At 37.6% G+C, this 16,308-nt stretch overlaps 3 protein-coding genes across 3 annotated transcripts; 1 reads left to right on the forward strand and 2 right to left on the reverse strand.

Annotated features, from left to right (window-relative positions):
• Positions 1 to 3,288: 3,288 nt before the first annotated feature.
• Positions 3,289 to 4,181, reverse strand: LOC133716697 (probable LRR receptor-like serine/threonine-protein kinase At3g47570). The gene is made up of 2 exons (XM_062143372.1): positions 4,115 to 4,181; positions 3,289 to 3,986 (listed from the first exon to the last, which is right to left on the reverse strand). The coding sequence occupies exons 1-2, from the start codon at positions 4,179 to 4,181 to the stop codon at positions 3,607 to 3,609; spliced, it is 447 nt and encodes a 148-aa protein (XP_061999356.1). The 3' UTR covers positions 3,289 to 3,606.
• Positions 4,182 to 6,899: 2,718 nt separating this feature from the next.
• On the forward strand, positions 6,900 to 7,924 carry LOC133718546 (signal peptide peptidase-like 2). Its single transcript, XM_062145408.1, has 3 exons — positions 6,900 to 7,077; positions 7,582 to 7,665; positions 7,785 to 7,924. Exons 1-3 carry the CDS (start codon positions 6,906 to 6,908, stop codon positions 7,895 to 7,897), a joined length of 369 nt encoding a protein of 122 aa, XP_062001392.1. The 5' UTR covers positions 6,900 to 6,905; the 3' UTR covers positions 7,898 to 7,924.
• A 1,645-nt stretch (positions 7,925 to 9,569) lies between these two features.
• LOC133716699 (probable LRR receptor-like serine/threonine-protein kinase At3g47570) lies at positions 9,570 to 12,736 on the reverse strand. The gene is made up of 3 exons (XM_062143373.1): positions 12,683 to 12,736; positions 10,080 to 12,378; positions 9,570 to 9,949 (listed from the first exon to the last, which is right to left on the reverse strand). Exons 1-3 carry the CDS (start codon positions 12,734 to 12,736, stop codon positions 9,570 to 9,572), a joined length of 2,733 nt encoding a protein of 910 aa, XP_061999357.1.
• Positions 12,737 to 16,308: the final 3,572 nt, after the last annotated feature.

Below are 16,308 nucleotides of genomic sequence, written 5' to 3' on the forward strand. Positions count from 1 at the left end.
AATTTTTTACCACACTCATAATTTATTATAATAATCTCATCCAACGGTCGGTTTTTCCATTTTATTTGAATTGATAGAGGTTGCCCTTTGGAGTGTATGATATATAAATATAGGTTTATAAGAGTAATCTAGGTCAAACTACTTGATCGAATTCGAAACGAGAACCAAATTGGCTGGATTTTCTACAACCACCATAAAACATTACAATCTCTCCATCGAGCGGTTGGTTTCTCCGAATTCATTTTCCACTTCATGGTTGTTTTAGAATGAACCTCAACAATTTAAATGCAATGTATAAGTCATACAACTTTAGAAGGAAAATTGGTATAGGCCAATGTGTTTGTAATTAATTTTTTTTTTTATCTTATGTCCACGCACATCCATCGATGGAATATTTACAAACGTGATGTGAAAAAATAAGCACGTTTAGTGGTCGTCATGCCATCGATCGGTCAACCAAGAAAACATATAAGTGACTACGATCGGGTTCGAAAATATGGTGAAATTGGCTAAATTTTTTACCACACTCATAATTTATTGTAATAATCTTATCCAGCGGTTTGGTTTTTCCATTTTCTTTGAATTGATAGAGGTTGCCCTTTGGAGTGTATGATATATAAATATAGGTTTATAAGAGTATCTAAGTTTAACCTAGTTGATCGAATTCGAAACGAAAAACCAAATTGGCTGGATTTTCTACAACCACCATAAAACATTACAATCTCTCCATCGAGCGGTTGGTTTCTCCGAATTCATTTTCCACTTCATGGTTGCTTTAGAATGAACCTCAACAATTTAAAAGCAATGTATAAGTCATACAACTTTAGAAGGAAAATTGGTACAGGCCAATGTGTTTGTAATTAAATTTTTTTTTTAAATCTTATGTCTACGCACATCCATCGATGGAATATTTACAAACGTGATGTGAAAAAATAAGCACGTTTCGCGGTCGTCATGCCATCGGTCAACCAAGAAAACATATAAGTGACTACGGTTGACCAATTCGATCGGGTTCGAAAATATGGTGAAATTGGCTAAATTTTTTACCACACTCATAATTTATTGTAATAATCTTATCCAACGGTTTGGTTTTTCCATTTTCTTTGAATTGATAGAGGTTGCCCTTTGGAATGTATGATATATAAATATAGGTTTATAAGAGTAACTAAGTTTGACCTAGTTGATCGAATTCGAAACGAAAAACCAAATTGGCTGGATTTTCTACAACCACCATAAAACATTACAATCTCTCCATCGAGCGGTTGGTTTCTCCGAATTCATTTTCCACTTCATGGTTGCTTTAGAATGAACCTCAACAATTTAAAAGCAATGTATAAGTCATACAACTTTAGAAGGAAAATTGGTACAGGCCAATGTGTTTGTAATTAAATTTTTTTTTTAAATCTTATGTCTACGCACATCCATCGATGGAATATTTACAAACGTGATGTGAAAAAATAAGCACGTTTCGCGGTCGTCATGCCATCGGTCAACCAAGAAAACATATAAGTGACTACGGTTGACCAATTCGATCGGGTTCGAAAATATGGTGAAATTGGCTAAATTTTTTACCACACTCATAATTTATTGTAATAATCTTATCCAACGGTTTGGTTTTTCCATTTTCTTTGAATTGATAGAGGTTGCCCTTTGGAATGTATGATATATAAATATAGGTTTATAAGAGTAACTAAGTTTGACCTAGTTGATCGAATTCGAAACGAAAAACCAAATTGGCTGGATTTTCTACAACCACCATAAAACATTACAATCTCTCCATCGAGCTGTTGGTTTCTCCGAATTCATTTTCCACTTCATGGTTGCTTTAGAATGAACCTCAACAATTTAAATGCAATGTATAAGTCATACAAGTTTAGAAGGAAAATTGGTACAGGCCAATGTGTTTGTAATTAAAATATTTTTTTTTTATCTTATGTCCACGCACATCCATCGATGAAATATTTACAAACGTGATGTGAAAAATTAAGCACGTTTCGCGGTCATCATGCCATCGGTCAACCAAGAAAACATATAAGTGACTACGGTTGACCAATTCGATCGGGTTCGAAAATATGGTGAAATTGGCTAAATTTTTTACTACACTAATAATTTATTGTAATAATCTTATCCAACGGTTTGGTTTTTCCATTTTCTTTGAATTGATAGAGGTTGCCCTTTAGAGTGTATGATATATAAATATAGGTTTATAAGAGTAACTAAGTTTGACCTAGTTGATCGAATTCGAAACGAGAACCAAATTGGCTGGATTTTCTACAACCACCATAAAACATTACAATCTCTCCATCGAGCGGTTGGTTTCTCCGAATTCATTTTCCACTTCATGGTTGCTTTAGAATGAACCTCAACAATTTAAATGCAATGTATAAGTCATACAACTTTAGAAGGAAAATTGGTATAGGCCAATGTGTTTGTAATTTTTTTTTTTTTTATCTTATGTCCACGCACATCCATCGATGAAATATTTACAAACGTGATGTGAAAAAATAAGCACGTTTCGCGGTTGTCACGCCATCAGTCAACCAAGAAGACATATAAGTGACTACGGTTGACCAATCCGATCGGGTTCAAAACTGTGGTGAAATTGACTAAATTTTTAACCACACGCACAATTTATTGTAATAATCACATCCAACGATCGGTTTTCCCATTTTCTTTGAATTTATAGAGGTTGCTCTTTGGAGTGTATGTATGATATATAAATATAGATTTATAAAAAAAATTATGTAAAATACTAAAATTATATATATGTTTTTAGAATGATATAGAAAAGCCCGGCCCGACCCGAAAAAGGTGGGCTACCCAGCCCAGCCCGGCCCGAAAAAGCCCGAAAGGCCCGCCTTATAAGGATGAGTTTGGATCTTATGATTTATAATGAAGCCCGGCCCTGCCCGGCCCGGCCCGTTGACGAGGCCTACTTCCCTGAGTTTCGTTGGTACAGGGCATCTGCAATTTCTCTTCCAATACACGTTTATTACTAAAGAAAAAGACATTGTCATGGCATGTCGTTACCAGATCGAAAGTCTTAACTTAATTGCCTTTTGCAGAGTCACTCTTTCTAAATCTAAGCATGATCTATTATGGTTGATAAGAAGGTGCATCACATATGGACTTTGGGGTAGACTTTCATCTAATTAGACAAAACTGATTTACACTGGATTGATCGAGACATTAATTTAGCCAATAGTACTGTTCGTTTTTAATTATTTCCCAGCAACTGTAGCAGAAAGCCAGAAACACTGAAATCACACACAGCACAAAAGACATGCTCAATTGGGAAAAATACATGCTAAATCACAACACAACTGAATGAAGGTCAGGATGTTGCAATACAACTGATCACGCTCATGACAGCTTCAGCTTGATTCATTGATCCGAATGGGATCATGTACGTGTTTCGATTTAGGATACATATTTACAATAAGCATTAGTACTCTTCTGTATTCATTTTAGTACATTAACATGCAAATATCAAGAACCACTATGGTAGCAACAGGACTTCAGAGAATTCAAAAACAAAACAGATCAGAATACAAGAACCATACAACAAGTTATTAGCCATCACAAAACATAATAATTTGAAAGGTTCTAGTTGAGAAGATTGCGACTAATGGATTGCAATTCAGATGCAGCATCACTGATATCCTTTCTGTTTGTGGGGGATTCAACAGAACATGCAATTCCTATACCAAGTATCAGAGTCAAGCACTCTTCAATTTTCTGTGCTCTCACATTCAATCGGTTGTGCCTGTGAGCTTCAGCTACATTGGTGGTGCCTTCTTGAAGAAGTAGTGATTCTGAAATCTCTGAAACCAGTTCAGGGAGAGTTGTCTTTACATAATTATGAAGCTTCAAGCTATCACTGAACATGTGATCAGTGGGTCGCTTCCCCGTAAACATTTCTAACAAGAGAATGCCAAAGCTGTAGATATCCCTGTATGTAGATACCTCACTTCCCATACCATACTCTACAGTTTAAACAATACCACAAATATTTGTCACTACATCTGTGCCTAAATCAAATCGCACATTGTTTTGAAATATGTTACAGTAAAACAGGGGAAGACAAAATTCTGAAGCATATGAGGAAAATTACCTGGTGCAACATAGCCAACCGATCCTCTAATTCCAATGGAGCTTAATTGATTTCCAAAAACACTCATAATAAAAATACAGCTGTATCTAGTTTTTTCTGATTCATTTGGATATATGTATTGTTGGTCTGTTTAGCTATCATATTACCAAAGGTAGAACAGTCATAGTTTAAATACTGATGATACGACTGATTGCTATCCTGAAGATTGACTTTGCCCTTAAGCACATCAGAGTTCTGTTTTTGACGAGAAGGAACTGTAAACAGATCATGCTCGTCTTTTTGTTTTATATGGACTGCACTTATACTATTATTGATAATACAGATAGCCGCACTTTATCTTTCACATTCACATTCATGTGATATTTGTAACTTGTAATATGTTTGGTAGACACTAACCTGTGCTGAAAAACAATCAGGGTATTGCACTGATAATCACCGTTCTTCAGATTGTTCGTGTACCGAATCTCAAGGTGATGATTCACAATCATTTTGCCATTTCTGATTGTTGCCGAGCAAAATGTGAACTTTTTTCTATTCATCTATTATTGTGCTGCTTACTATTGATGATTATATAACGAAATGCAAGGTCATATCTATTAATATTCTTTTCCTGGGTTTAATCTGTAATTCTGTAACCTCAGCATACTCTCAAGACCTACTGTGCACTTTTTTTTGTTAAAAAACACATGATTACTTTTTCTATTTTTTTATCTTTTCTATTATACTTTGATTTGTAGATATTCCTTTTTACTTATTTATTTAGTTTTTTTTTTTTGGTGAACTGGGACCGAAGGATATCTCTTATTCGTTACATATTCTGTTGGATTATTAGCATTTAAGACAATGGAGCAATTCATACTGAACACCTTATTGAGAATGCACAAAGATAACCTCCCTAATCTCTCTCTCTCTCTCTCTCTGTAATCAGGTTGGAACAGTTCTTCTCGGTTGTGCCGTTTTTTATGACATCTTCTGGGTATTTGTTTCTAAATGGTGGTTCCATGAGAGTGTCATGATAGTGGTGAGTAAATCAGAAATTCTCTGCCACTCCTAAAGATTGGTTTTGGGTACTGATATCTTTTTTACAATTTGAAGACATTGAAATATTTATTTTTCCTATATAGGTGGCTCGTGGTGATAAAAGTGGAGAGGATGGTATCCCAATGCTACTAAAAATCCCACGGCTGTTTGATCCTTGGGGTGGCTACAGCATCATCGGGTATTATCTTACCTGGATTGGTTGTAGCCTTTTCACTAAGGTTTGTATCTGTAAACCACATATGTCTTTGAGAATCCCTTTTAAGTACACCCTAAAACTGAAACCTTAATCATAAATGTTGCAGAGACTTTTTTGTTTGTTATGTTATTTTTATTGGTCAATATGTCCATTGATTAGATATTTGTATATATGTTTTGGGATTTATAAAATGAACATGAAATGACATTTGAACATTGATTAGATATTTTGGGAGTTACTGTTGTTTGGCTCCAATTTTGCTGCAGCTGGTCAACAGTCTCTTTTCTGCGCGGGCATGCCAGCACCGTTCGGGTGCGGTCGTTGGGGGTGTCCCTTGACCTGACTTCTTTTGAGCGACTGTAGACGAGGAGAGCACCAACCTCGTCGCATGATTCTTTGTGCCTCGTGTTGGAGGACTTTGTCTTGTGTCACCAAGTCGATACTCAACGTTGTAGGTTAAGCAGAGCGAAATCACCGGGAAGTAGAGAGAACTTGCTAAAGCGTGACTTTAGCTTGGCTGGTTTGCGAGGGCGTTACCCTTGCTTGGCTGGTTCCGTAACCGTTGTGGTCGCGGTACTACAATCGGCTCCCGAGGAGACTAGGACCGAAGTACGTTGACAGAGGGTTTGGTGGCACTGAAAGTCGGCTTCTGAGAAGACTAGGACTAGGAGTGTGATCACCGGTAAGAGAAAGAGAAGGAGAGGAGCTGCTCTTAGAGAGGTTTGCTCTAGAGAGACTTTGATAATCTTAGAGATTGTTGTTGTGAATTGTGTTTCATTGTAACCTCTATTTATAGGCTACCATGCTAAAGTGTTTAGCATTAAACAAATGATAGTGGAGCATTAATTGGAGATAGAAATGGTGAATTTTGGAGATAAGGAAGCATAATTGAAAATAAAGAATGATGAATTTCGGAGATAAGGAGATAAGGAGACATAATTGGAGATAAGGAATGATGAATTTTGAAGATAAGGAAGCACTTTCTGCTCCTTTATTCCTTGAATTTTATCTCCATCAAGCATTCCTATTTTGACCGTGACCTCTTCATAACAAATGTTCCATTATGAGTGTAGATCACCCTGGTAAAATTTCAGAATTTTTCATATAGTGGTTGGGCCGGAAACGCTGCTGGACCTCTTACAGGTCCAGTTTTCCAGTTTTGCTTCTGCAAAAGATTGGGCTGATTGTTTGAAAGCCTTCCACTCAAAAATATCTCTGGCACTCTTCATAAGAAATGATCCTTGGGATGTCTAGATTTTATCTGGACAGTTTTAGCTCATTTCAATTTCATTTGGTTAGTCTGCCGCCCCTCCTTCCTTGTTTAGCTCGGTTTCTCCTAGCCGAAGTAGGAAAATGTGCTAAAGTTGACTTTTCATGTTTCCATGCTTCCATAGTAGGCTTTATTTAGCCTCTAAATATATATTTCGAACTTGTCGACAATATATAGCTTGAGCCACTGACATTGGCTCAATTTCTCCAAGACGTATCTTGTCAGGCCAAAATGCTCATTTTGGGTCCAAACAACTGTGTTATTCACAAAACTTGGATCAATTAATGATTAAAACATGGGACTTGAAACTAAATCATGACAGTTACACTTCATTAGTTATCACATCGCCCAAACAGATACTAAATCATGACTGTAACTTTTACAGGTATGATTGGTTGACAAATAAGACTCTTCGAACTGATTACTTTGTGTGGGCAATGACAGCTTATGGTGCAGGTATGTACTGTGCTAAATTTTGGGACATGTTGCACTTTTTTTTTCTCTTTGCTAAGCGGATGTTGCACCTGGCATTCATGAAATGCACCTCATTGAGCCATCTAATAAATTTTGGGCGACTTAATAACTCTTGTTTATAAATTTCTGTGTGTTTATGGTAAACAGAGCTCAATGGAGGTAATGTGTGGAGCATGTGTGAGCTATTTGAAAAATTAAGTCTTGTTTTCATGGAAAAATGCATTGCGTCCATAGAGTGCAGTATATCACCGGAGGGAAAACTTCCCAGCAAAAGATTGAGATATAAGTTTGCGGAAAGCCACTGAAGTAGCAAAGCAATTTGTCCACGGTCAAAGAGTCCCTGTTTTTCTCTATATAATAGTTGTTATGTTTATGTAGAAAGTCTAGTGCTCTATTCTAGCGAATATATGCATTTGGTTAGCAAGCCACTAGATATTTATATCATTGGTTTTGTCTTTAATAATTGCTTGGCAATTCGCACTACAGGTCTCCTGGTCACCTATGTGGCTTTGAACTTGATGAATGGACATGGCCAACCTGCTTTGTTATACATAGTTCCATTCACACTTGGTAAGATTCTAAGCTTGGATAATCTGGGGGTAACATGCATAGTGTGCCTCCGACCTTTCTGCGCTAAAGCAGTACTCATAACATGAGCAGCAGTAATATAAGCTAGTTACGTTCTGCAGGTACCTTTTTAACCTTGGGACAGATGAGAGGTGACCTCAAAGTTATGTGGACAAGAGGAGAACCAGAGAGGCCTTGCTCGCATGTGCGACTCCAATCCTCTCACTCTCAATAGAAGAATCTGGATAAAGTAATTGTGTGATAATTGGTAGTATACTAGTTAAGTAGTTAGTAACTCAGATACTCTTTACATGTCAAAGCTGTAGGAGACCATAATACAATTAGAAAGTTGTTACTACGATGATTTTTATAAATCAGTTGATATAAAAACGGGACGTTTACGACATCCAACATGCATAGGGCCCAAGTTTAGCTCCATAAACATCATAGAAAGGCAATATCTCAGAAATATTTGTTTCAACTTTCGCCACTTGACCCCTTTCCAGATTGTACGCAAAAGCATACTGTTTATCTTTTAACAGTGTCAACTATGTTTGAAGTCCGCATCATCACAAAGTTCATGTTTTGAAAGACCAAGAAGTGGTCTGATGGAAAGTTGAGAATCCTATTAGCTTGGATTTGGGGATGGGAGAGATGAAAGATTAAGGCAGATGCACAATCTATCATGTATTAATACCGAATCCCATCAGCACTAGCCTTAAGTCAGTTTTCTAATTTAAATTGCCTACATAGACATCATGACTCCAAAGCAGTAAAATTGTAGAAAGAAAAAAGGAGATGACGAAGCATTAAGCTGCTGCAACCCATAACACAGCAGAAAACTTTCCGAAGCAAGAAGACGATGGTCTCTAATGGAAAGCAATTCAGATGCAACGTCATTGACATCTATCTGGTCTCTTGGGACCTTAGCAGAATACGCAATTCCAATTTCAAATATCAAACTTAATAGCTTTACATTTTCTTTAGTATAGTGAAAGTGGTGTTTGGTTCTGAAATTGGTACGTTCCAAGTAAGGTTTATGACAAATCAATTTATAGGCATGACAAAGTGACTTCACTCTTCGCTTCTAATGAATTATAGTTGTTGGTTTTCCAAAGGGACACAGAAAAGTGCCATGATTACATAACAAGGCAAGTTCATAATTAACATTGGCATGGTGCACCTTTATTTTCCAGAAAAGAAGTGTACAAGGCCACGATTATTTCTTCCATGAGTTTCGTTTGTACAGGGCATGTGCAATTTCTCTTCCAATACACGTTTATTACCAAAGAAATAGAATACACTGTCAATGCATAACGTTACCAGATCGAAAGTATGAACTCAATTGCCTTTTGAAGAGTCTTTCTAAATCTAAGCATGATCTATTATGGTTGATAAGAAGGTGCATCTCATATGGACTTTGGGGTAGACTTTCATCTAGTTAGACAAAATTCATTCACACTGGATTGATCGAGACACATTAATTTAGACAATAGTACTGTTTGTTTTTAATTATTTCCCAGCAACTGTACTAGAAACACTGAAATCACACACAGCACAAAATACATGCTCAATATCAATTTCATGATCACTTGGTAAAAATACAAAATCAAAACACAACCGAATGAATGTCGGGATGTTGCAGGACAACTTATCAAGCTCATGACAGTTCCAGGTTGATTCATTGATCCGAATGGAATCATGTTTGTGTTTCAATTTAGGATACAAATTTACACAATAAGTATTAGTACTCTTTTTTATTCATTTTAGTACATTAACATACAAATTTCAAGAACCACTATGGTAGCAACAGGACTTCAGAGACAATTCAAAAACAAAACAAATCAGAATACAAGAACCATACAACAATTTATTAGACATCACAAAACATAACAATTTGAAAGGTTCTAGTTGAGAAGATTCCGCCTAATGGATTGCAATTCAGATGCAACATCACTGATATCCTTTCTGTTTGTGGGGGATTCAACAGAACATGCAATTCCTATACCAAGTATCAGAGTCAAGCACTCTTCAATTTTCTGTGCTTTCACACTCAATCGGCTATGCCTGTGAGCGTCAGCGACATTGGTGGTGCCTTCTTGAAGAACTAGTAACTCTGAAATCTCTAAAACAAGTTCAGGGAGAGCTGTCTTCACATAATTATGAAGATTCAAACTGTCACTGAACATGTAATCAGTGGGTCGCTTCCCCGTAAACATTTCTAACAAGAGAATGCCAAAGCTGTAGACATCCCCGTATGTGGATACCTCACTTCCCATACCATACTCTACAATTTAAACAATATCATAAATATTTGTCACTACATATGCATAAATCAAATAGCTCTCAGTGTTTTTGAAATATGTTACAGTAAAACAGGGTGAGCCAAAAATTCTTAAGCATATCAGGAAAATTACCTGGTGCAGCATAACCAACCGATCCTCTAATTCCAATAGAGCTTGATTGATTTCCAAAAACACTCATGGTTGGTTCTGAGAGAAACCTTGACAGCCCAAAGTCAGAAACATGTCCAGTCAGGTCACCATCCAAGAGAACATTACTTGGCTTGAGATCACAATGAACGATCGGTGTTTCACAATGGTTGTGAAGATAATCCAATGCACTAGCAACATCAATGGCAATGTTGAGCCTCTGAATAAGACTTAAAATTTTGGGTGCTTCTGTTACCTCTCCAGTTCCAGTAGATGGATGCAACCACTCTTCCAAGCTCCCGTTGTCCATGAACTCGTAAACAAGAGCCTTGAAATCATTGCCGCCAAAATCAATACTTGAACATGCAGTTAAGATCTTGACCAGATTACGATGTCTGATATTTCTCAATGCCTCACATTCGGCCATGAAACTTTTAGCTGCTCCCCGGTGTAACATGTTAAGGACCTTCACAGCGACAACAACTCTATCATCAGTAAGGATTCCTTTGTACACAGACCCAAAAGCACCCACACCGATCAAATTAGCTGAAGAAAAACCATCAGTAGCTCTGAGGAGTGTAGCATATGAAACTTGCAAAACAGAGTTCCCCAAAATGCTTAAATTAGTTTCTTTCCTTTTCTTACCAAGAAGAAAAAGAGACAGCACCACAACCAGTCCCAAGAGAGTGAACCCGGAGACTAAAGAGATCATTAGTTTCATTCTACGAGACAGCCCTTCTCCTTTAGACTCATTAAGCTTGCACAGAGGAAGTCGAAGAATAGCCATACCTCCGCAGAGTCTAGCATTTCCAGCAACTGAAGTCGCACTTGCATTCTTAAAAACACCGCCAGTTGATACAGCTCCCCAAAACTGGTTGAAGGAGAGGTTCAGGTACTCCAAGTTCAGATTCTCAAGAAATTGTGGAATATCTCCTGACAAATTATTGCGAGAAAGGTCTAAACCTCGAATCCCTCTTAGTTCCTTCATAGATGAAGGAATGGGTCCCAAGAAGAAGTTGCCTTGCAAGTCTAGTACTTCTAAGCTCTTGCAACTGCCGAGGCTTCTGGGAAGTTCTCCTGCTAACAAATTGTCAGAAATGTCCAGTGCACCTAAATTCTTCAGTTTGCCAATCTCCATCGGAAGGGATCCAGTGAATTGGTTTCTGTTCAATGCCAAGATTGTTGATAAAGATGATAGGCCAATAACTTGGGGCGGTATCGTGCCATTCAGATTGTTTCCAAAAAGAGCCAATTGGTTTAACCAGTGGCATTTCCCTAGGCTGAAAGGGATGCTACCCTCTAGATTATTTTCTTGCAAATAGAGAACTGTTAACAGTGTTAAATTTCCAAGAGAAGATGGAATGCTCCCCGATAATTGGTTGTTGTTAAGTAACAACCCCCCAAGCCTTGAAAGCTGCCCAATGTCTGTGGGGATGCTACCTGTGAAGGAGTTTCTTGACATTCTGAGGTGTTGCAGGTTGACAAGATTCCCTAATCCCGTTGGGATGCTTCCATGTAGTTGGTTTCTTCCAATTATAAGCTTTCGGAGATTGGTTGAGAGATTGGATATTGATTTGGGCAACGTCCCTCCAAAATTGTTGTTCTGGATATGCAAATCAGTTAACTGTGTGGCATTGATCAATTCTGAGACAAAACTCAAGTCACCATCTTTACTACTTCCTAGATTATTATTATCGACCAAGAATACTCTAAGGTTATGAAGATTTCGTAAATTTGGCACTTGTCCAGTGAGTTTGTTGAAATTACACTGAAACACCACAAGATTTGTTGCATTGGATATTGACGAAGGGATGGCCCCGGTAAATTGATTTAAGGCAATGGAAAAGATTTGAAGGTTGGGAAAAGCATTGCTCAAGTTTGATGGAAGACTTCCTTGAAGTTGGTTTACCCCTACGGCGAAAATAACTATACCAGAGAGGTTGTAAATGCAGGAAGGGATGATACCAGATAACCTATTAAAGTCGAAATAGATATATGTTAATCTTTTCAACTGGCATAGATAACTAGGAATGCTTCCTTCTAAGTTATTTTCTACAACAGAAAACCTCTCGAGAGAAGAAAGGTTCCCCAAAGAAGGAGGGATCTCTCCTGTTAAATTGTTGAATTGCAAAACAAAAGTCTGAAGCTTTGACAAGGAACTCAGTTCGGGAGGAATTTGACCCACTAGATTGTTTCTACCAAGATTGAGAGTGATGAGTTTGAAGCAATTGGATATATTGGCAGGAATGGTGCCAGTAAATGAGTTATTGTGTAGAAGCAATACCTGCATGTTAGAAATATTATGCTTAAGCAATCACAAACACATAAACTGAAACCTATACTAGATCAAATCTTGTATATTAAATCTCCTTGAGTTAAATCCAAGTAAGAAGAAATCTCCTTGAAGAAGATTCAAGTGAGGTGAAATCTCCTCTAGACAGATCTTAGAGAGGTAATATCCCCTTGAGATGGATCCGAGTGAGGAAGAAAATCCTTAACGGATCCCTTTGAGACAGATCTAATACTCCTCAATGGAAACTGATTTCTGCAGAAAACTAAACATAAGAACATGAATCCAGAAAACTTACTCGATGCACTTGCATTGTCCATGACAGCTTTCTTGACACAGTTGAGTTTTCCATCTTAGTCTTCTCTTGATTTCACCTTTAGCATCCTCTTAGTGATGGGACTAATTGATGAGAATGATTCGTGCATCAGAAGGGACGACCAAAATATCTGATATATAAAGCATTGTATTGTCAGTTTCTTCCATCAAGAAACTGACAATGCATCCCAACTGCTTTTTCAAAAAACCAGATAAACTCTCATGAGTCATAACTGTATTTATGAATTTCAAATTCTAACAGATGTGATAAGTTGGACCAAAATGATTTTCTTAAGTCCTTAACTTATACTTGACATTTGAATTCAAAACTAAATCATATATGAATATATACTTAGGTTCTACACAATGTCGGGTTCATTAAATTTTCTTACAATCTCCCACTGAACTTGACATTGTTTAGAAACTGAAGTATATATGATTTAGATACTAAAGTGTGCGCACTTTGAATTCAACTCACATCAAACAATCTGTTTCAAAATTCTGTCAATTATGGTCAACTACAAGGAATCAAAGAATGTCAGGATGAATTAGAAAAGCATCAGCATTCCAAGATCACAATGCAGCATACATAATCACATGAATTACCTCAAAATACAGTAACATAACATATGCCTAATCCATAATCCATAACGATCGTTCATAATATAAGCATATGTTGTCCTGCCAGAATTTCTAATAACATAGAATTGGCAACCATATATTTCACACTACTTAATATTGTCAATCTGCAAGATTTGCTATTCATTGATAGCTTGCTGAATTTGTACAACTTGAGTATGCAGAAGGATAATAAGGTGAAATTCCATAAATGTAGGTGAACTTTACTGATCAATTTAGTCTAAAATAATGAAAACAACTCTATACAATGATAAATAAGAATGATAAACATCCAACTGACCTTGTATAAGTTATATTTTCCATGCTTTTCTTTAGAAAAGCATTCTTGGGGCACTAGTCTTCATGAAACTAATATGCTTTAGACATTGTTGACGACTTGACTCTCCTTTTGTTTCCTTCAACAAACAAATGTTGCTGCTAGAAGATAACATATGATCATCAACATATAGGATCAGAAAAATGAAGTTTCTCCCACTGGTCTTAGTGATCATCTTCTACAAAACCTTCAAGCTGCAGCATTTAAATTTCTGCATTTTTCATTACTCATAGACTGCATTGCTTCTATAACTGAAATAAGATCATTCTTTTCTACTAAATCAGTCACCATGACGATCAGATACATGTAATTATCATCTGATGTGGCTGGTTTTCTTGCTCTTAAGGATTTTCTCAAGATTATATTGTGATGCTTCTGCAATTTCTATGGTTTGTATTGACACTGTACCACCTGCAATCTGCTCATTTTGTGCATTTGTGCTAGTAATGACATTATCCATAATTGAATCACGTTGTGCTGCACACTTGGATTTTTCTCCATTGTCTAGGATTGATATATTGCTGCAATCCTAATCTGAAACTGATATATTGCTGTCTTGATAGATAAATCACTTATCCATTTCATCAGCAACTTGTGATGAGTCTGCATCTATTTCTGAACCACCTGCTGCTATATTTCTAGAATCAGCCATTCCATAAACATGTATAGTCCCAACCTCCTCTCCTGTAACATACTCCTTAATCTCATTAACCATACTTCTTGCTGTCTTGCCGAGAACTTTTGTGCCACTGCTTATCATATATCCAACTACTTTGGATTCTTCAACATTGATGACTTTATTATATATATGCTTATCATATGTATATTTATATGCATATACACAAGATCGAGACGATTAGCGAACCTGTTATAGCTTGTAAGGATGTTGGTCTTTGTCTTGATGATGTCTAAAGTTGATGTAGTTGATCCAACTTTTCTCTATGTTTTCTTGCTGTTTGGCTCCAATTTTGCTGCTGCTGGTCAACAGTCTCTTTTCTTGCGCGGGCGTGCCAGCACCGTTCGGGTGCGGTCGTCGGGGGTGTCCCTTGACCTGACTTCTTTCAAGCGATTGTAGACGAGGAGAGCACCAACCTCGTCGCGGGATTCTTTGTGCCTTGTGGTAAGGACTTTGCTGTAGTTTCTTCTTGTTCACACAATCGATACTCAATATTGTAGATTGAGCAGAGCGAAATCACCGAGAAGTGTTGAGATCTTGCTAAAGCGTGACTTTAGCTTGGCTGGGTTGCTAGGGCGTTACCCTTGCTTGGCTGGTTCCGTAACCGTTGTGGTCGCGGCACTACCGTCGGCTCCCGAGGAGACTAGGACCGAAGTACGTTGACAGAGGGTTTGGTGGCACTGAAAGTCGGCTTCTGAGAAGACTAGGACTAGGAGTGTGATCACCGCTAAGAGAAAGAGAAGAAGAGGAGTTGCTCTTAGAGAGGTTGCTCTAGAGAGAACTTAGATCATCTTAGAGATGTTTTGATGTTGTGAATGTGTGTCTTTGTGTTTCAATGTAACCTCTATTTATAGGCTACCATGCCAACTACTTTGGCATTAAACAAATGAAAGTGGAGCACTAATTGGAGATAAGGGAGGTGGAGGTGTAGGTGGAGCACTAATAGGAATGATGAATTTGGGAGATAAGGGAGTGGAGCACTAATAGGAATGATGAATTTGGGAGATAAGGAAGCACTTTCGGCTCCTTTATTCCTTCATGTATATCTCCATCAGAAATTCAGATTCTGGCCATGATGTCTTCATAAAAAATGTTCCACTATGAATCTAGATCATGCTGACCAAATTTCAGAGCTTTCTTCCATGTGGTTGGGCCGGAAATGCTGCTGGACCTCTTACAGGTCCAGTTTTCCAGTTTTGCTTCTGTAGAAAATTGGACTGATTGTTTGAAGGCCTTCCACTCAAAACTAGCTCTGGCACTCTTCATAAGAAATGATCCTTGGGCTGTCTAGAATGAATCTGGAAAGTTTTAGCTCATTTCGATTTCATTTGGTTAGTCTGCCGCCCCTCCTTCCTTGTTTAGCTCGGTTTCTCCTAGCCGAAGTAGGAAAATGTGCTAAAGTTGACTTTTCATGCTTCCATAGTAGGCTTTATTTAGCCTCTAAATATATATTTCGAACTTGTCGACAATATATAGCTTGAGCCACTGGCATTGGCTCAATTTCTCCAACACATGCCTTGTCAGGCCAAAATGTTCATTTTGGGTCCAAACACTTGCAATTCCTTATACTAAAGATTTCCTTAGCTGCCCTTTATTGAGGCTTTCAGCAACTAACCATTCCTCTCTAGCCTTGATTGAGTGTTGTTGAGCAGAATAATGGTCACCTCTTATAAAGATATTAGTGGCAGCCTTCGAATATTGAGACGCTGACCTCATCATCCTTAATGCATCTGTTCGTATCCTCAAGTAAACATCATCCTCTTCCCACTTAGGTTAGATGGGTACAGACTCCAAAATCCCAGTAGTTAGTTTCATGTCTCCAGCAAGCTTGGGTCTATATAAATCATTATCCATTACAGCCATAATATCCTCCACCAAACTATAGTCAGCCTAGGAGCAACTTGACCCTCTTCATGGAATATCTCTTGTAGCATTTCCATCTAATAAGGATCTTTTACCATCCCTATTCTCTGTCATG

Source organism: Rosa rugosa, chromosome 6 (genome assembly GCF_958449725.1).
Source record: "Rosa rugosa chromosome 6, drRosRugo1.1, whole genome shotgun sequence".
Classification (NCBI taxonomy): Eukaryota; Viridiplantae; Streptophyta; class Magnoliopsida; order Rosales; family Rosaceae; genus Rosa; species Rosa rugosa.